Here is an 18,510-nt window from a genome sequence, read left to right as displayed (position 1 = left end):
ACCTATTTGTCATACATCAAAATCAGATTGTTAGTGCAACCTGCACTAACACCAATATGGACGTCTCTCACATGGGAGGCACCTTCGATCATCGGAGGCGCCTCCGTGCGTGAGGGTTGCCCATGTTGGTCGGCCAACGTGACGCCTAGGGTAAAAAACTTATATATATATATATATATATATATATATATAGAGAGAGAGAGAGAGAGAGAGAGAGAGAGAAAGAGTGTGTGTGTGTGTGTGAGAGAGAGAAATGATACTTTGCACACCCTTGTTGGTATAGTACGAGACTAGTGCTCAAGAACAAGATCAATCTTGAAAGCTTTCCAAAGGAAAAAACAAATGTATTGAATTCCAAATCATGTTTCAAAAACCATCCTTAAGGGTTGTATTTGGTCTATAAATTATGCAGCACAAAGACCAAACTTTGCACTGAGTGAGATAATTCAAAAAATAAGGGAAATGAGAGTAAGAATGTGTGTTTATTTTCCATCTAACTTAGCCCCTTTTTATAGACAACCAAGCACGTAAGAATGATTGACTTTTTTTTAAAGTTGTGACTTTTCTTTTGAGCCTTTTTCATTTATTCAAAATATCCGATAACCCTTATCATACACACTCTTGTGACTCTCACAAATCCGGATGTCCGAAAATATTCCCGGATTACAGAGGATCATCCATAAATATACAGTGTGTGTACATATATATCATCTTCATTAGATGTGATTCCCGTGGAGGGGCCATTGCAAGCGCACCGCCACCCACCCCTAAACTTAATCGACAAACTCTTCTCCTTGTCAACGACATCATTCTCTCCTTTTCCCTTTTTAACTTTGTTAAACTACTCTTCTTCTTTCTACTACCAACTCGACTACGCCTTCTAAATCCTACCCAGCTAACGACACCAACTCCACGCACACCTAATAATTCATGGAACACTGCCGTCCTTTCACAAGGTCCACCTTACTTCAATCTTCACAAACTTTATTGATTTATTTATTTATTTTTATATATATACGGGAGAAATGAGAATCCAAGGCTACTAATATATATATTAAACAACAATAATAAATTATTTATCCCATTAAATATATTTTTCTACATCATTATTAGCTTCAATCCTTTACTAAATTTATTATATTTTTGTTATTATTAATTAAGTTTTTATCCATGTAGTTGTTAAGGTAACTACTATACTATATATTTTTTGGTACAATAATATTTGCAGTGATTTTGATGAATGAATTTAATTATGTTAAATAATTTTAACTAAATTGATTAAGAATAATAATTGTGAGAAGGTTTACAATAACACAAAATTGATGAAAATAAAAGACATGTTTTTAATAGATAAAAAGGAAAATAAATATAAACAATTAAATAGTTCAAATTACTTAAAATAGAATCGCACGCCACGTGCTGACCTCGAAACGCCAGCCTGTTCTACAACCGCGCTCGGAATTAAGTCTCGATTAATTAATCACATAAATAATATTTTACAAATTTGAATTTATATAATATATATTTTTTTAAAAAAAATAATTTTAGGCCACTCTACTAAATATGTAAATCACACAATATTTTTCCAAATATCTCTTTAGTTCAGTTAGGCGAATTAGGGCTGAAGGATATATATTTTTTTTTAAAAAGTAGGATTTAAGTATTTAAAAATTCAAGTATGTGGTTAATTTTGTAGTTTAATTACAATGATTGCTCAACAAATTTGAAGATGACCTATTACCATTTTCTGTGTTTAATAAAATGTATCACTTTATATTAAGTAGGGGTAGGGGCAATATCGTCATTTCATAAAATTTTCTCTTTTTATTCTTTTATTAATAGCAAGGTTTTTGCGTTCAGAATACTATATTATATTTAAAGTCCCGGTTCTACCCTCCAGGATATCATAAATCCCTGTCTTGTCCACTCGCGGCTCCGAAGTCCACTCACTTTGTTATATATAATTTATTTTTTGTTTATTTTTGTGTAATGGCTCCGGCTCCAGTCACGGAGCTCTGATTCTTCTGCTTTGGCCAACGATCTCCGTTGAGGAGGTTGCTTTCCAGCGTGCCTCTCATGGTCATGGGCGACGACTAGGGTAAGTGCGCATCAACTGGGTGTATTCCTTTGCTGAGCTTGTTTGGTTTTGTATTGTTTTTTTTTAACTCTTCTATTTCATTTTGGATCTTTTATGCTTGAATTTGTTGATGTATCGGTCCGGAAATGAATTTGTGGAATATGTTTTGTTTTAGTTTGGCTGCGAGCTAGCGTATTTTTCATTTGGGATTTGTGGATTTTTTCTTCTCTTTTTTTTTTTTTTTCTTTTGTTGGATTTGAGGGGCTTCGTAGAGATTGATACTGCGGGATCTGAAGCTAATTTGGCCTCCGGTGATTGGTTTTTGCGCTGGATTTTTTTCTATTGGATTGATCTGGAGATTTTGTCTCCATTTCGATGCTCCTTTCGTCTGTTGATTTATGGCAAAGAGGTTTGCTCTGTTCCATTTGTTTGTGAATCATATATAATTTATCCTACTTGAGCTCATCAATTATGTTGTTGAGATAAGAGATCTATTTTTTTTTTTTTTTTGTGATTTCTGTATTTGTATATGTCAACGATGGTTGTCGTTTTGGATTCCTGTGTTTTTCTCCCTGTTGAATTTGTGTCTGTTGCAATTCCTACTTGATCGTTCTTCCATAAAGATAGTGATTTTTGTAGAGGCTGAAATTTTTTCTTTTTCTTATTAGAAAAAAAAATCGTGTTTTTTTTCTCTCTTTGTGGTTGAAAGATTTTTCCCCCCTTTTGTCATTTGTTCTCTTCCGGTAGTTACCTAAAGAAGATTAAATCTTCACTTTTCTGTGCTTGAAAATTTAGATTGTGGTGGTTTTTAGTCACTTCTTCCTGTGGTCTGGTCAATCCCTTCCCGTGGTGGTGATGCCAGGCATTCTGATGGATGGAGTCACTACAAACGAGGCTTCAACTGAGGTGAATTCTTCTAACATCAAAGAAAACTCATCCTCACCTAGTAAATTGTGTGCTCCTCCGAACGAGAGGGAAGCTCCAAGCAATGCGGAGAATCTTCCAGTTGAGAGTTACAAAGAACCCACAATCGAGCAGTTGTTTGATAATGTACGGGAGTTAGGAAGCTCGAGCGATGGGTCACAGTCTCATCATAGCTTTGGTTCTGATGGTGAAGAATCTAGGATTGACTCAGAGCTGCGCCATCTAGTAGGTGCAGAGATGGATGCCATTAGAGTAATAGAAGAGGAGGAAGACAATAATGTGACAGAAGTAGAAAATGGTTCTGAAGATAAGAGACAAGACAATATCACTAAGGTTCAATCTCCAAATGTGTCTTCTGGATCATCCAAAAAGCCAAGAATGCCTTTGCACTTGCAGGCTCAGTCAGAATCCAACGTACCCATAAAGAGCAGCATGAGCAACAAAAACACTCCTGAGAAAGATGACCAAAATGGAGCAGCATCTAATGTGAGAGTCAGTCGTACAAAAAAAAAGAGTTCAGCAAGGAGTGAGGTGAAGTTACTCAATGGAACATTGGATTCATCTGAATCTGGTTTAGAAAACCCTGATTTAGGGCCTTTCTATCTTAAGCATGCAAGAGATCTAATTGCTTCTGAGAATCCGCTTAGAGCTTTAAAATATGCACTCCGAGCAGCCAAGTCATTTGAGAAATGTGCCGGTCAGAAGCCAAGCTTGGATTTGGTAATGAGTCTGCATGTCATAGCATCAACCTATTGCAAATTAGGAAAGTTTGTGGAGGCTGTACCTGTTCTTCAAAAATCTATTGAAATTCCAGTGCTTGAAGAAGGCAAAGACCATGCGCTTGCTAAATTTTCTGGTTATATGCAGTTGGGTGATATTTTTGCCATGTTGGGCCAGTTAGATAGTTCACTCCAATGCTACTCCACGGGACTTGAAATTCAGAAACAGACACTAGGTGATATGGATCCGCGGGTTGGTGAAACTTGCCGCTATTTAGCTGAAGCTAATGTTCAAGCATTGCAGTTTGATGAGGCAGAAAGACTGTGCCAGATTGCTCTCGACATCCATGGGGAGAAAGGTGAGATATCCTCTTTAGAAGAAACAGCTGATAGGAGACTGATGGGTCTCATTTGCGACACCAAGGGTCACCATGAAGCAGCTCTTCAACATCTAGTTTCAGTAAGCTCGGCAATGGTAGCCAATGGCCAGGAAACCGAGGTAGCTTCAGTTGACTGCAGCATTGGCGATATCTATCTCTCGTTGGGGCGATATGATGAGGCTGTGTTCGCATATCAGAAAGCACTCAATCTTTACAAAACTACTAAAGGAGCCAACCACCCAACTGTTGCATCAGTCTTTGTACGACTCGCTGACTTGTACAATAAAACAGGGAAGTTTAAGAATTCCAAGTCATATTGTGAAAATGCTCTCCGCATTTATACCAAGCCTATTCCAGGGACTTCTACAGAGGAAATAGCCATGGGCCTGACTGATGTATCTGCAATATATGTGTCCATGAATGAGCATGAACAGGCACTCAAGTTACTCCAGAAGGCCTTGAAGATGTATAATAATTCTGCTGGACAGCAAAGCACCATTGCAGGTATTGAGGCACAGATTGGTGTGCTCTACTACATAAGAGGAAATTTTGGCGAGTCTTATTCTTCATTCAAGAATGCAATAGATAAGCTTCGAGCTTGCAGGGAAAAGAAATCAGCTTTCTTTGGAATTGCTTTGAACCAGATGGGATTAGCTTGTGTACAAAGGTATGCTATAAATGAGGCAGCTGAATTATTTGAGGAAGCCAAAAGCATTCTGGAGCAAGAATGTGGACCGTATCATCCAGACACACTTGGAGTGTACAGCAATCTTGCAGGAACTTATGATGCAATGGGAAGGTATTGCCTTCAATGGTTATGCTTTCATTTGTTTGTTTGTTTGTCTGTTTTTTCATGTTAATTTTATATCTAGAGAATCATGGTTTCTATGTTGGTCTCCTTGATGCTCAGATAATGAGTTATAGGAGAGAAATTTTGTGATGTCTATGCCATTTCACCTATATCTTTTGGTTAATAGCTATTGCACTTAGCGTCGATGAACATTGAACCTGATTCTTTTCAAGTTTCCAGTTGATTCTGTTTAAGTAGAGATTAACTGACCATGTAAGTTGCAACCAAGAATCAGAGACGTGAGACTTATAGAAAGTTATACTTTGTTCTCACTTGTTCAACATCAATTTCCTGATGGAAATGTAATTGATTGAAGCTTGCCTGACTAAAGTTAGTGACTTTAGTTATTAGAATAAATAATTATAATGTGAACATCCCCAAATATTCGAGATCCATGACATGGTTTTTACTAGATGATGTTGATATGGTTATTTGAAAACAAAGGATAATATCAGTATGGTATAATCATTTTTTTAGTGAATGAAATTAGGTGAAGAAAAAGGAGACATTTATGGATTGATTTATTGCCAATCAATTAGGTGGATTATATATTTGATGAATGAGACAAGCCAAATACTGGAACCAAATCTGAGAACTATAAGATCATGTAATAATTTCAATGATGGCTTCTTCATGCTTCTTGAAGCTGAGAATTCGTAACTAAAAAATGACTAGTTGTTGGTTGTTTCCCCATGTTTCAGTAAGTCTTCTTCTTAAATTACAATCACGAATTACTAGAATGATATCTCTTTCCTTTTTTCCTTAAATTTGGTTTATTTTCCAATAAAAATATTCTGTGATCGCTAATGTTATTAGTCTGAAAAAAAGAAGTTAATGCTCTGTGAGTCGTTGAAATGCTAGTTCTCTGATCCTCATAGTTGTCCATAAGTCCACATGGCTCTTGCATTTTTTTCTGAAAATGTTGAGGAATGTGTTTTTGCATTACAAATGGTGTGTAAAAATGAACTGATTTTCCAAGCATAATAAAAGATGATGGTTTTGGCCTTTTGGGAGCTAGTTTGGTTGTTCATTAAGTTGCTCTTGGCATTTTTATTTATTAGGCTAACTTTTCAATCTTGTCTGTCTTCAACTATTTACCATGAACTCTACTAAGAAGTTTTAGATTATCGCTTATATCTTGAAGACAAAATGCTGATATGCAGTCTTTGTCTTGGCATACCATTTTAACACAGGTTGGACGAAGCCATTGAAATCTTGGAATATGTAGTCAGACTTCGAGAGGAAAAGCTCGGAACAGCCAACCCTGACGTAGACGATGAGAAAAGGAGGTTGGCTGAGTTGCTGAAGGAAGCTGGGAGAGTCCGAAATAGAAAAATTAGGTCGCTCAAAACTCTCCTCGACACCAATCCACAAACTGTTGTGAACGATGCAACTCGATCATGAAGCATGATGTACATTTAGAAACTTAATTGCTTTGTGCACTGATTTTTTCATACCAAATTCTTACACTTATGGGGACATAAGGGCTGTGTGATTGCGATATTGGATCCGTTGTAAATGATTATTCTACCATTTTTCTTTCAATTGTTTACCAAAACCATTTGATTATGAGCTGCTGTTCGTGAGAATTGAGCTAAAATGATTGTCCTTTAAAAGTATTCTCTGATGCTGATTTTCCAGCTTCGCTTTTTATGTCATCGTACATGAAGTTTAGAGCATTACTCCTTAGTCTTATTTGCTTTACTGTGAAACCATTTTGATCTTGACTTCTCATCATACGCAATTTTATGAAATGATGAGCTTTCCTTGCTCAGTAATCAACTTCCGGTGCAAGAATTGCACTGCGCAGCACCTTCTCGAACAATCCACGAGGCAATTTTTTTTTGGCTTGCTAGACTTTCATGTTTTCTAATGTTGACATTAAATAACGTGCTTGAACGACCAAACATTATATTCCTGCAAGTTGCAGAGTTGGAGGACTTCTTCGATCGTATGACTGTTTCAAAGTTCAAAGTATATTATATAGATAGACTACGTACATAGCAGGGCGTTTCTAGAGGATTTGAACGACTCTTTTTTTGTTCTCTTCTTGTTGGCAATAATTATCCACTCAAGTGTAGTCTTCTATTTTGACTGTGACAATGGATTGTCGTTATCTCTTCGAAATTAATATTTTTTATCCCAAAAATTCCCACGGTGATTTCCTTGATGATGGCATAAGCTACTAGGCAATGGATAAAATTTAATTTAGTTGATATTTATCTGGAAAGTGATCGAGCAAGGCCTCGATTGTGACCACAGGCACATCATCATTTGAAAATGACTATTATTTCTTTTAAGAAGTATCACCCACGTGAGAAATCTTTCAATAACAGTTACCACCAGTAGCAGCTATTGATAAAAGTTACTAGGTAATTATTAGTAGGGTTAATAACTTTAAGCCTCTGAATTTCATAACAAATTATATTTTATTCTCCTCTATTTAAAAAATTATACTTAACCCTCTTTTATTATGAAATAAAAAGAAAAAAAAATAAATGATCAAAATAATCCTAACTTTAACTAAATTTGATTTATATATACACTCATAATTTCACTTGTTCCTAGAAAAAATATCCTCACAAAATTCATACATGCACAGTATAAACAACAGAAAACAGCTAACTCTGAAAGGGATAATAAGTCAAAAACTTATTTTACCAAATAAAAAAAAATCAAAATTCTAAATTAATGAATCAAAATTAGATGAAGATGGAACAAAATTTATCATTAAAAATTAAAATGAAGATCCTTTGACGATTTAGAAAAAAAATCATCCTTTTAATTTTTGTCCAAAAATAAATTTTCATCTCAAAGCAGTTAAAAATACTTTTCATTTCAAAAGGGTGCTGTTTTGAAATAAAAATTTATTTTTGGGCAAAAATTAAAAGGATGATTTTTTAAAAATCCTAAATGGTCTTCATTTTGATTTTTAATGATAAACTTTATTTTATCTTCATTTAATTTTAATTCATTAATTTAGAATTAAGAGTTACTGTTTTCCTGTTATTTATACTAGTACATATATAAATTTTATGAGAATATTTTTTCTAGAAACAAGTAAGATTTAGGACTTATATATAAATCAGGTTGAGTTAAGGTTAAATTTTATGATTTTGTGGCATTTTTTTTTTATTTTTCTTTTAGAAGTCTGATTTAGGTTAGGGTTATTTTGATCATTTATATTTTTTTTCCTTTTTATTTCATGTCAAAGGGGGGTTGAGTGTAGTTTTTAAAATAGAGGGGGTAAAATACAACTTGCTATAAAGTTCAGGGGGCTTAAAGTTATTAACCCTTATTAATATGTTATAATTATTTTAAAATTATTTAATATAATTTAAATAATTTTAACTAAATTAAAAAAATATATTTTAATATAATAATATTTAAAGTTTAAAATTTAGGATTTAAACCTGTTGAAACTATTAATAGTTATTATAATATATTTACAGTTGATAGCTATTGTGAAAAAGTAACTATTTCATTTTAATTAAAATTACGACATGCAAATCTCTATTAATTAAAATACTTTTACCATTTTAATCAAAATTATTTAAGCTTTATCAACCTCATTTTAAATTAATCAAACCACTTAAAAATAATTATAGTTAAATTTTAAATCTTAACCTTCTAAATTTTAAACTCTTCAATCATAAACTCTGAATATTAGTGTCTCAAAAATACTCCTACCAAATTAGTCAAAATTATTAAAATTAATTGATGTAAATAAAATATCCATGCTAATTAATAAAATAAATGATGAACGTGATCTGCTCCAACGATATAACAAAGAGCGTTGAAACGGCATTGTGTATCCGCAGAACAGATGTTTACCAGAAAGGCCCACTGCACCTTCTCGGAAGGAGAGGCTGCTGCAAATTCAAAAGCAACCACCAGGCCAAGTCTTCTCCTCCTTGAGATGAATAAACGTCAATTCTGCTGCCGCCTTTAGATATATTGACTGGATATATAATTGTATTTTATACAATATCAAACAAATAGTCATTACAAATTCTAACGACCACTGCACTTCCGTAGGCAAAATTCAGTGAAAATTATTTATCAAACAAAATATACAGATTTGATTTGAAAGTAAAGAAAAGAAAATTAAATAAATACTTTTTTTTAAAAAAAAAAAGACTTCCATATAATATGGAGAATATTTTAATAAATTAAAATGGGGGACGCGGCGTGCGTTGGAGGGTGTTCATGGGTGCGAACAACCCGAAAAGCTCCTGCCGGTACGGTAAGAATGACCGCTGCGGTCCCTTCACCGCCTGATCGCTTCCGCTTCCCTTCGCGTAGAAGAGTCGGTGAGCGGTGGCCATATCCATCTCCGCCACCCTCATCACCTTCTTCGCCGCCTTCCTCGGCTCCGTCCTCGCCGGGCTGGCTCCGGCGCTCGCCTTCTTCTCCTTCGCTGCAGGTCTCGTTGGGGCCGGAGGTTCCGCCTCGAGGAAAACGAACTTCTCCTTCCCGTCGCTGTGGCTCCGACCCATCATCAAGTCGCGGAGCCGCCACCGGCGAGACGACCCGGTGGAGGCGCTCTTCCTGCAGTCGTTCGGCGTCCAAGCGCAGAACTCGCCGGCGGCCTCCGGCGCCTTGGTCGAGGACGTGAGCGGCGGCGCCGGATCCCGGAGAAGAAGCTGCCGGATCGGAATCTGCTCCGCCGCTTCCGCATCCTCCTCGGTTGTCGGATCGGGGAGGAGATCGCGATTGAAGATGGGGTAGACGGGGAGCATCCGGCCGCCGAAGAAGATCTCGTCGGCGTCGGCGGAGGAGAGCTCGTCGGAGTCCCCCACAGCAAAAGCGAAGTCGGAATCGTCACTGGAATCGTCGTCTACGGCGTCGCCTTCCTTCGCCGCCCCCTCCGGTAAATCCATACGGAAAGACGCGGTCAGGTAATCTCCCGCCGCCGGGGCCTCATCTGCGACGGCGGACGGGAGGGAGAACGAGAAGGATGTGTGATCCGTCGTCATCGATGGAATCGGTTTGTGATTTGGGGGAAGAAGAGGGAGGGTGGCGGGCGGTTATAAAGAGAGAAGGGAATGCGATGGCTACGTCTCCATCAGTGCGCGGTAGCCGTTGGATCTATTGAGAATTCGGTTATGGACGTCTGATGATTGGCCAGTGTTTTTGATTCAACGAAGTCGGTCAGTATCGGCTCGTGTGGGAATTGCGGGCCCTTGACCGGCTCTTTCGTGGAAGGAAAGAAAGATGATCACGCACGCGGTTACGTTGTTGTAACAATTTACTTTTTGACGTGTTCCCTCGCGCGTGCCTAGACGGAGTCGTGGACCTACACACGGGCGGTACTAACTTGGGGAGTGCCACCTGGCCAAGGATTGACACATGAAAATTCAGGGTAGGTTGTCCGTGCAGGTTCGACTCATAGAAAATAAATCGTCTATGTTAGTCCCGCTAAGCGAACACACTTATTCCTAATGGATCTCCTGCCGTGGAGTTTTCACTGGGGTCGTTAATATGATAGTTATATATATATATATCTAAGCGAACGCACTTATTCCTAAATGGATCTCCTGCCGTGGAGTTTTCACTGGGGTCGTTAACATGATAGTTATATATATATATATATATATTTTTTTTTTTTTAAGTTCCACTTGTCTAATAGAGAGACACTGATCTATTGGTCTCAATTAATTATAAGAATATAAAAAGAGTTATGGTCGTCTGCTTACAAAATTTTATATATATATATTTTGTAAGCCGTATATCTTCGGTAACAAATAGCGCCCCACTACAGGTTGACAGCGTCTATGACATGCTTAGAGTGTTGTTTCAATTTTTTATTTGTTTTAAACTCCTGATTATGTCAATAACATCTGACTTTTAAAATTTAATGATTGATTATAGCATTATTTTAAAAATTTTAAATCGACAAAATTCCGAGATGTGCATATAGTGTGCCCTAATATATATATATATAATTTATTTATCTTACATATTCCTAGATGATCCTTGCATATCTTGATGTCCAGATACTTCAATTCTTAAAAATGAATAGGAACACGCTTGAACTAGCATCCGAACATATGAGTATATATATATGCGGATCTTCGTGTGCCAATTCACTCGGACATCAAAGTGTCTAAAATTGATCTAAACGTCCGTGGGTGACATCATCTAGGCGTCTGGAATAAATCTAAGGGTCTGAACTCATTCAGTATTTTATTTTAAGATATATTATATGAATTTAGAGTTCAAAATTTTAAAATTTAAATTTTTTTTTCTAACATTTAGGTTTTTAGATTATAGTGTTTAAGATTAAAAATTTTAAATATTCACATGATATATTATATGTAGTTAAGGTTTAAGATTTTATAATTTAAGGGTTGAGTTATAATAAATTTAAACTAATAAGATTTTTCTATAGTTCCTTATTAGGTTATAATGTTCAAGATAAAAAATTTTAGATACTCACATATTATAATTTATGTATTTAAGATGGTTTAAGCTTACGATTTATGATTTTTTTTTATTTTTTAAAAATTAAAATTTTAAAAAAAATCAAGGCGACAAACACCTCAACTAAAAAAAATGCCTAAATTAATTCTAGACACCTTGAACAAATTATTGTGGACCGTTCACTATAAAACCGTTCATAGGATATCATTACTCTATCATAGGATATCATTACTCTATATATATATATATATACTGCACCCATAATTTATTGATAAGATGCATTTTATTGACCTTAAAAAACCTAAGCATCCTTATTAACTACCTTATTTAAAAATTTTACTCTAAAATAGAAAATTACATCAACTATCCTCTATCCTATCTATTTCCTAAAATTAAATTAGATAAATAATAATTCTCTAAATTTAAAAAATAACTCTCTACCTTAAAATTAAAATAATATTTTTTTCAATCTATCTCATTTCACTCATCCTTTTCAATCTCTTTTTCCAATCATTCCAAAAAGATATAATAATAAAAACATAAAAGAAAGAGAAAAAATTAATAAAAAAATTAAAAATAATAGAAATTTTAAAATAATTAATGTATTAGATAGTAAAAAATAATTACCTAAATTTAATAAAATAAATTATTTATCTTAAATTTTAAATATAATAATAAGAAAAATGATATAATGATAGGAAAAATGACTTGGATGTTCTAAGTGCGGATCTAGCAACCTCTAAATAAACCAACGATAACATGGACACATGCAGGATTAAACTCAAGTCCTCCACCTTGAACTTCTGGAATCACCACTTCCGATCGACAGTATGCTGCACGTAGCTGCATCAGTAGCAACTTAAAATAAGCACACAAACAATCACAAATCCTAGATATAACATCTTCAACATGTCCATATCACCATAGCTTATTTTTGAAGAACATGATCACAGTGGAAAATGGCATCCTAACCAAGAAGGTATCAGGACAGGTATGCATCAAATCAATCTTTCTAGAATGGGTTTGTACCGATAGGCATGTGATAGCAAACTGGGCACAAGTTATACAACTCGGTAAAATAATTGTATGCATGTTCTTCCAAGTAGGTCATATTTTTAGGTATTCTCAACTTTGTCAGTTTGCACTGTCTCAGCCTTTCCAGTTGCCTTGGAATTTTTTGCTTTGTAGTCTTTCACAGCAGCTTTGATTGCATCTTCAGCGAGCATGCTGCAGTGAAGCTTCACCGGTGGAAGTGAAAGGTGTTTGGCAATTTCTCTATAGAACACAAGTAAATAATATCATCATATCAGAAGCAAATAGTTGTGATTAATAACACGACCACTTAAGAGTGAAGGAAAAAAATTAAAACCAGATAAGAGTACGATTTTCTAATGACTTTTCGGCCAAAGGTAGGGCAAATGCCAAAGCCAGAAAGGATGACAAAACAAGGAATCACCAACGCAAGCAACACAATAGATCATCACCAGGGTAACAAAGGCTTAGGCCCTAATAATAAAAAATTCGGAAGGACAGTGCACGATATAGTATAACTTTTACATCAGGACCTGAGAATAATACCTACAAATTTGATTCTGATGGCTATAAGTATATCAACGCAAGTCAAATTCAGAATCAGTTTTCCTGATATAAGAATAGGAATTCATATTTAGAACTGTTAATCAGGTAGAGGTAAAAATGGTTCTTCATAAAACTACAGTAGATGCCCAAATAATTCAGCAAGGAATGCTGTGATCCTTAATCTAGAGACCACTGGGAAGGAAGGGCAGCTTTGTCATGAATGCTTTGTTAAAAGAAACCATTGTACTGTTTATACAAAAGGAGAAGCCAAAGATTGACAAGCGAGAAAATTTTTTGGACAAATCCATAAATAGTCAATGCCAATCAATCCCTTCCCATTTCCTAGGAAAGAGTATGAAGGAAATGTGTACTTCTTCACTAAAAAAAATGATTAACCACGTAGGTAACGTCGAACTTGGGCCAACCGATCCAATCCATGGAAGTTTCCCATCGGTCGCTAGGGTAAAATGGGAAAGTGCACATGAAGGCCCATCCTAATATTGAATAAGCCTACTAATTAATGGCAATGTTCATTTGCCCAACAAGACAGGTAATCTTATAGCAAATGAATCCTCATAGGTTGTTCAAGAATAAGAAACTGATGACTTTCCTGTTGATGAAAGTCATTAAACTTTCTTAAGAGACAAATGTTAGTCTGGAACAGGTCTTTCTCAAGGCACAATTACCATCTATTTAACTAGAATCATTAGAATAGAATAACAAAAGGCTTTTGGAACTCAATACTTCAATAACTTTTGTACTATTTTCTATTTTCAGTGTCTCAGCTCTCATCCAGTTCAGAACTACCTACATGTTATACCTTAAGAGGTATCTCCTACTTTATATTAGTAGAAACTTAACTATTAATACAAGCAAATTGAATAAATAAAGTCATTGAATTGTTCAACTCAAGCATAATCAGTGGTGTTGCACAGATGGGGAAAAAATAATAATGATGGTATATAAAAATAAAAGCATGATTCAGTTGTTTCCATTATATTCCAGAATTCCATGTAATGGTTCAGACTGACAGGATTCACATTTTTTTTAAGCTGAATCATTTCAGTCTTATCTGGTGCTCATAAATTATTTTGACAGAATTACCACACAATACTCATAATCCTGTCTATATGTTGGACTTGGAAAGAAAAACTGGTGCCTTGAATCATGACCAAGTAATCCAGATGTGTTTGGGTTAATCTAAATACACATAGCAAAATAAATTTAGAAACCAAAAATCATGATTGCTTCTTATAATACAGTTCTAATAAACAGAGTAAATAAATTGTTCACCACACGACTGCTTCAGATATGATAGGCAAATAAATGTTTATTGCATAGGGTACTTCCTAGTTGAAGACCGAGAGAAAATATTCAGCTAAAAAAGTAATTGAATTTAATTAACTTAGCCTGTCTAATGATAGCTCTGTCCAATTGCAAGTCTCAATTTTTCTATAGTACCATACGGTCATGCTGCTAAAAAATATTAGTGGAGTTTTCTTGAGGGTTCAGCAATTTAATTGTAATAGCAAGTCATGGGAAATTCAAACTTACGTATTTTTGATGGATAACACGTCTTCCATATGTTTTCCTTTCACCCATTCCGTTGCTGCAATTGATAATAGATGAATACCATATGATGCATTATGCAAAAGCAATAGTTTCCTAATATCGAATAAAACAAGAATATTTAACCATTAAAAGGGCAACCTTATTGTTAAGCAATATTTTAATACAAAATAACTTCTTTTGAGCCAACACTTCTTCTTCCCCAATAGAAAGTATTCTATTAATGAGAGAAAGATAACTACAATTACAAAATCAGAAATCAATATATAAATCTTGAAATATATCACTGAATTACTGATGGTAATAAATTCATAGTTATTCCTTAAACTCAAAGAGAATAACAGTGAATTATATAGAAGTTCAAAGGTTTTCATCACCAGTCACAATAATATTTCAGCCATTGTTTTCTCTAATAGCTAATAAAGCGAGAAACTCGTTTCACATTCTCTGTTGATTCTTCAAGTTCAAGCACGAAAGCCAAATTAGCTACTGAATTCCAGAGTTGATCATGAATCAAAGAATGTTTGTCAGATAGCATCAGTGGTTTTCTATAAATTTCTTTTCTCTAGTGTTTTATTGTGTCTGAATCCTAGCTAAAATGTGTAAAGAACAACTTTCGAACAATGTGTCCGACTGTTTTCACGATTCCAGCATTCATCGCGGGTAAGTTTTCCTCCTTAATTTGCAACATAAGTACATAATTAGAATAGCAGAAAGGATTCTCATCTTTCAAAACTACCCAGTCATAGTTGTCAAATTATCTCAATGACGCAAAGCACAAAATCCGGAAAAAAAAAATATATGACACGATTAAAGTCAATTAAAAAAAAAAAAGGAATATCGTGCAGCACAGATTGGGAATTAGGGTTTTAAAGGTCATACCAACAGAAGATGACGCGATGGCCGAGCCGCAACCGAAGGTCTTGAAGCAGGCATCGACGATCTTTCCAGTATCATCGTCGACCTTGATCTGCAGCTTCATCACGTCGCCACACGCCGGCGCGCCGACAAGACCCGTCCCCACCGAAGGATCACTCTTGTCGAAGGATCCGACGTTCCGAGGGTTCTCGTAGTGGTCCACCACCCTCTCGTGGTATCCCCGCGAGGCCGTCGCCGTCATCGCCCCCGGCGCCCGTTTCCCCAGCCCTAATCCAAGAATTCGCCTTGCCGCCGCGCCCAACATCTTCGCCCTCGCCACAATCCGTCGAATTCTTGATCGGCGAACCGACGACGCAGGAAAGAGTGAAGAACAATATCGAAAAAGATGGGATAAGTATGATTTTTTTTTATTACAAATAAAAATTTTAAAATCGAAAAAGGAAATCACGAAGGTGACAAATCGAGCATGGGCCTTGCCTTGCTTACTTAGGTGGTCCAATAAATCATCCATTTAGCACCTAAGGACTTCCACTTTTTCTCTCCCCTCATATTTCCTTTGCCTAAGTAAACACGCCACAAAAGTCAAAACCACGTCCTTTTTTGTTAGAGACTGAAATAGAATATACCGAGTCATGAGTTGAGGTGTAGGCGTGTAGCAACCAGACATCTAGAGGTAAAGTATAGTCTTTATTTTTAGTAACAATATATTATCATAGTTATAATTCATAGTTGTTGCATATAGATATTTTCATTTCTAATGGACGCTAATCAATTTAGACAAACACTTTTATCTTTAATCAACACATCAACATTATATTATAACAGTTATAATCATAACTAGAAACAAATGGATGCTTCAATTCTCGCTTTACTTTTGAAAGGGATCCATCAAAGGACTCTCAACAGGAGTGAAGTCCTTTTCGCCGCTCCACCATCATGTTTATATTCCAAAGCTAAAAACAAATGGACGAGTAAACTGATGTTGCATTATGTGAAAGAGGACTTCTTGTATTTTGGTATCCCGGCTAGAAGTGTTGAGTTTTTCACCAAGGGTTATTTTTCGGTCTTCTTCCTCAACTTCGGCAGTCTCTCTGGTTATTGACAGATTAGGAAGATCTAACATCAGCCAATGGTTAGTTTCCAAATTCAAATTCCAGCAAAACAGATTTTGATTTGGTGAGATGGGCAGCAATTTCCCCCCTTGGGATCTGCTTGTTACTTTATTCCCAAGGTAAAAAAAGAGGAAATGATCTAATCACTCCCCCATGATTCAATCAAAAGGCCCAACCAACAGGGAAAAGCCTTGTTTTTCCGTTGCCATTGGACAACAGGGAGATTGTAAATCGAGCGGCCAATTGGATTACTTGTGTGGGAATATGGAAGACTTGCAGCAAAAGACGAAATTCTCACTCCCGAGTCTCCACCGATCGGATTCACGGTCATTGTGAAGGAGGTAAATCGTAGCATCCGAGCTAATATGAGACGGACCGGGTAGGATACAGGGATAGAGGATTTATTCCTCCGTTACCACTGAGTTTCAATCCGAGGGCCTCCTTGTAGTAACTTCCATCCCATGTCATCTCGGATGACCCACGAGATCGGGAAGATGGAAGACTTGAATGAAGAGGTGGTTGCTGATGTGACTCAGGAATGCACGCAGCAAGCATCCTATGACAGATGTAAATGCCACGTAAGAGGCTGATAAGGCTCCACATGCTGCTAAGGTGGATACATAAGAGGCAAGAAATCTGACGGCACATGAATATTGAGGCTGCTAAAACTCTGCCAGCCGAAACATTCAAGAGGACTTGGGGCTTTCATTTGAGAATGATGATGCAACTCGTGGCCATCATCAAGGGAAGCCATGGGCTAATTTTTTCAATAATAATTGTAAGACAAAGATGACAACACGCCTATAGCAACATAAGGCCACAGGAGCGAGGATCCAATTTGAATATACTGGTATAGTTGTCAATAATGATTAAATCTGAATTTTGATAAATGACAAATGAATTAAAGTTAGATATTATGTTTATCTAATATTTGTACTAAATGTGCAAGACTTAATGGATCTAGAAGACTGGAGCACTAGAATGAAATCTAGTTAGGTTGATGGTTGACACGAAGTCTAGATTAGTTGAGATATGGCAGAAAGAAATCCAGCTAGATTGATAGCTGGCACGAAGTCTGAATCAGTTGAGATTTGGTAGGAGGAAGTCCAGATTGGTTGAAATTTGACAAGAAGTCCTGGTGGGTCAAAGGACATGACATCAAAGAAGTCTGCAAATGGTAACTGAGGTAAGTCACTGCAGGAGAGAGATCTAGTGCGGACGAGTCCCGGTAGGGACTTTAGGTGCGGTCCAGCTTAGAGCCATTTAGGAAGTTTAAGTTGAGATCATGACTAGATCCTAATTTTGAGAAGACGAGATCTAAGTCATAATTTGATCATATTTTTAAATGTGCGAACTCTGTTTTATATCTGGACTAACTTTTTGTTACAGAAAAGAGAAAGGCAAAAAGTGGTCCGGGTGCCCAGAGTTACTCCAGGCCCCCAGGCAATGTTCGCAAAGGCAGCAACCCCGGTCAGATGTCTGGCCAGGCACCTGGGCAGTCTGAGCACCCAGACCAGTGAAAGTTGATCTTCGCGGTGTGGTAGAGCATAACGATTGGTCGGCCCACACCAGCGGTCTAGTCGCCCAAAGGGTGTCTGGACGTCCGGAGGTGAATAAATTTCGAGGATGAAGTTTCAACGAGAGCTTGCCATGTCAGCATAGTCCAAGCGCCAGAGAAGGGGTCTAGGCGCCCAAACAAGGCTATAAAAGGAGACTTCAACCAGTAACTTCAACACAACATTTGCTACAACTTTCGCTCTTACGCGCTATGAGAAAGCTTCGACGATCCTAAATAGCTGGCCTGACAACCTACGTTGAAGGAATTCTCTTCATACTTTCTTTTTGTCAATAATCTTTCATTTACAGTTCATGTACTCAAATTCTGTAATTCATTTTCGAACTTATAGTGATTGCCCAATGAGAGCACTCAATGAATGTGAGCTTTGGACTAGGAGTCGTCGAAAGCTCCGAACCAAGTAAAAATTGTTGGTGCAAT

General features: G+C 36.5%; 3 protein-coding genes across 5 annotated transcripts; 1 reads left to right on the top strand and 2 right to left on the bottom strand.

Annotated features, from left to right (window-relative positions):
* Positions 1 to 1,943: 1,943 nt before the first annotated feature.
* On the top strand, positions 1,944 to 6,550 carry LOC122019793 (protein KINESIN LIGHT CHAIN-RELATED 2-like). 3 transcript variants are annotated; one of them, XM_042577318.1, is made up of 3 exons: positions 1,944 to 2,098; positions 2,873 to 4,899; positions 6,144 to 6,550. In XM_042577318.1, the coding sequence occupies exons 2-3, from the start codon at positions 2,933 to 2,935 to the stop codon at positions 6,352 to 6,354; spliced, it is 2,178 nt and encodes a 725-aa protein (XP_042433252.1). In that variant the 5' UTR covers positions 1,944 to 2,098; positions 2,873 to 2,932; the 3' UTR covers positions 6,355 to 6,550. The 3 variants fall into 3 exon arrangements, with proteins under 3 accessions (XP_042433252.1, XP_042433254.1, XP_042433253.1); XM_042577320.1 differs by having other exon boundaries at positions 1,962 to 2,098; positions 2,940 to 4,899; XM_042577319.1 differs by having other exon boundaries at positions 1,962 to 2,098; positions 2,890 to 4,899.
* Positions 6,551 to 9,122: 2,572 nt separating this feature from the next.
* On the bottom strand, positions 9,123 to 9,929 carry LOC122021506. Its single transcript, XM_042579629.1, has one exon. It carries the CDS (start codon positions 9,927 to 9,929, stop codon positions 9,123 to 9,125), a length of 807 nt encoding a protein of 268 aa, XP_042435563.1.
* A 2,343-nt stretch (positions 9,930 to 12,272) lies between these two features.
* On the bottom strand, positions 12,273 to 15,786 carry LOC122021023 (iron-sulfur cluster assembly scaffold protein IscU-like). Its single transcript, XM_042579089.1, has 3 exons — positions 15,406 to 15,786; positions 14,509 to 14,563; positions 12,273 to 12,651 (listed from the first exon to the last, which is right to left on the bottom strand). Exons 1-3 carry the CDS (start codon positions 15,704 to 15,706, stop codon positions 12,492 to 12,494), a joined length of 516 nt encoding a protein of 171 aa, XP_042435023.1. The 5' UTR covers positions 15,707 to 15,786; the 3' UTR covers positions 12,273 to 12,491.
* Between the last annotated feature and the right edge of the window lie 2,724 nt (positions 15,787 to 18,510).

This window comes from Zingiber officinale, chromosome 9A (assembly GCF_018446385.1).
Source record: "Zingiber officinale cultivar Zhangliang chromosome 9A, Zo_v1.1, whole genome shotgun sequence".
NCBI classification, from domain to species: domain Eukaryota; kingdom Viridiplantae; phylum Streptophyta; class Magnoliopsida; order Zingiberales; family Zingiberaceae; genus Zingiber; species Zingiber officinale.
Note: the sequence above shows the minus strand (reverse complement) of the source record. Positions and strands in the feature narration are given on the sequence as shown.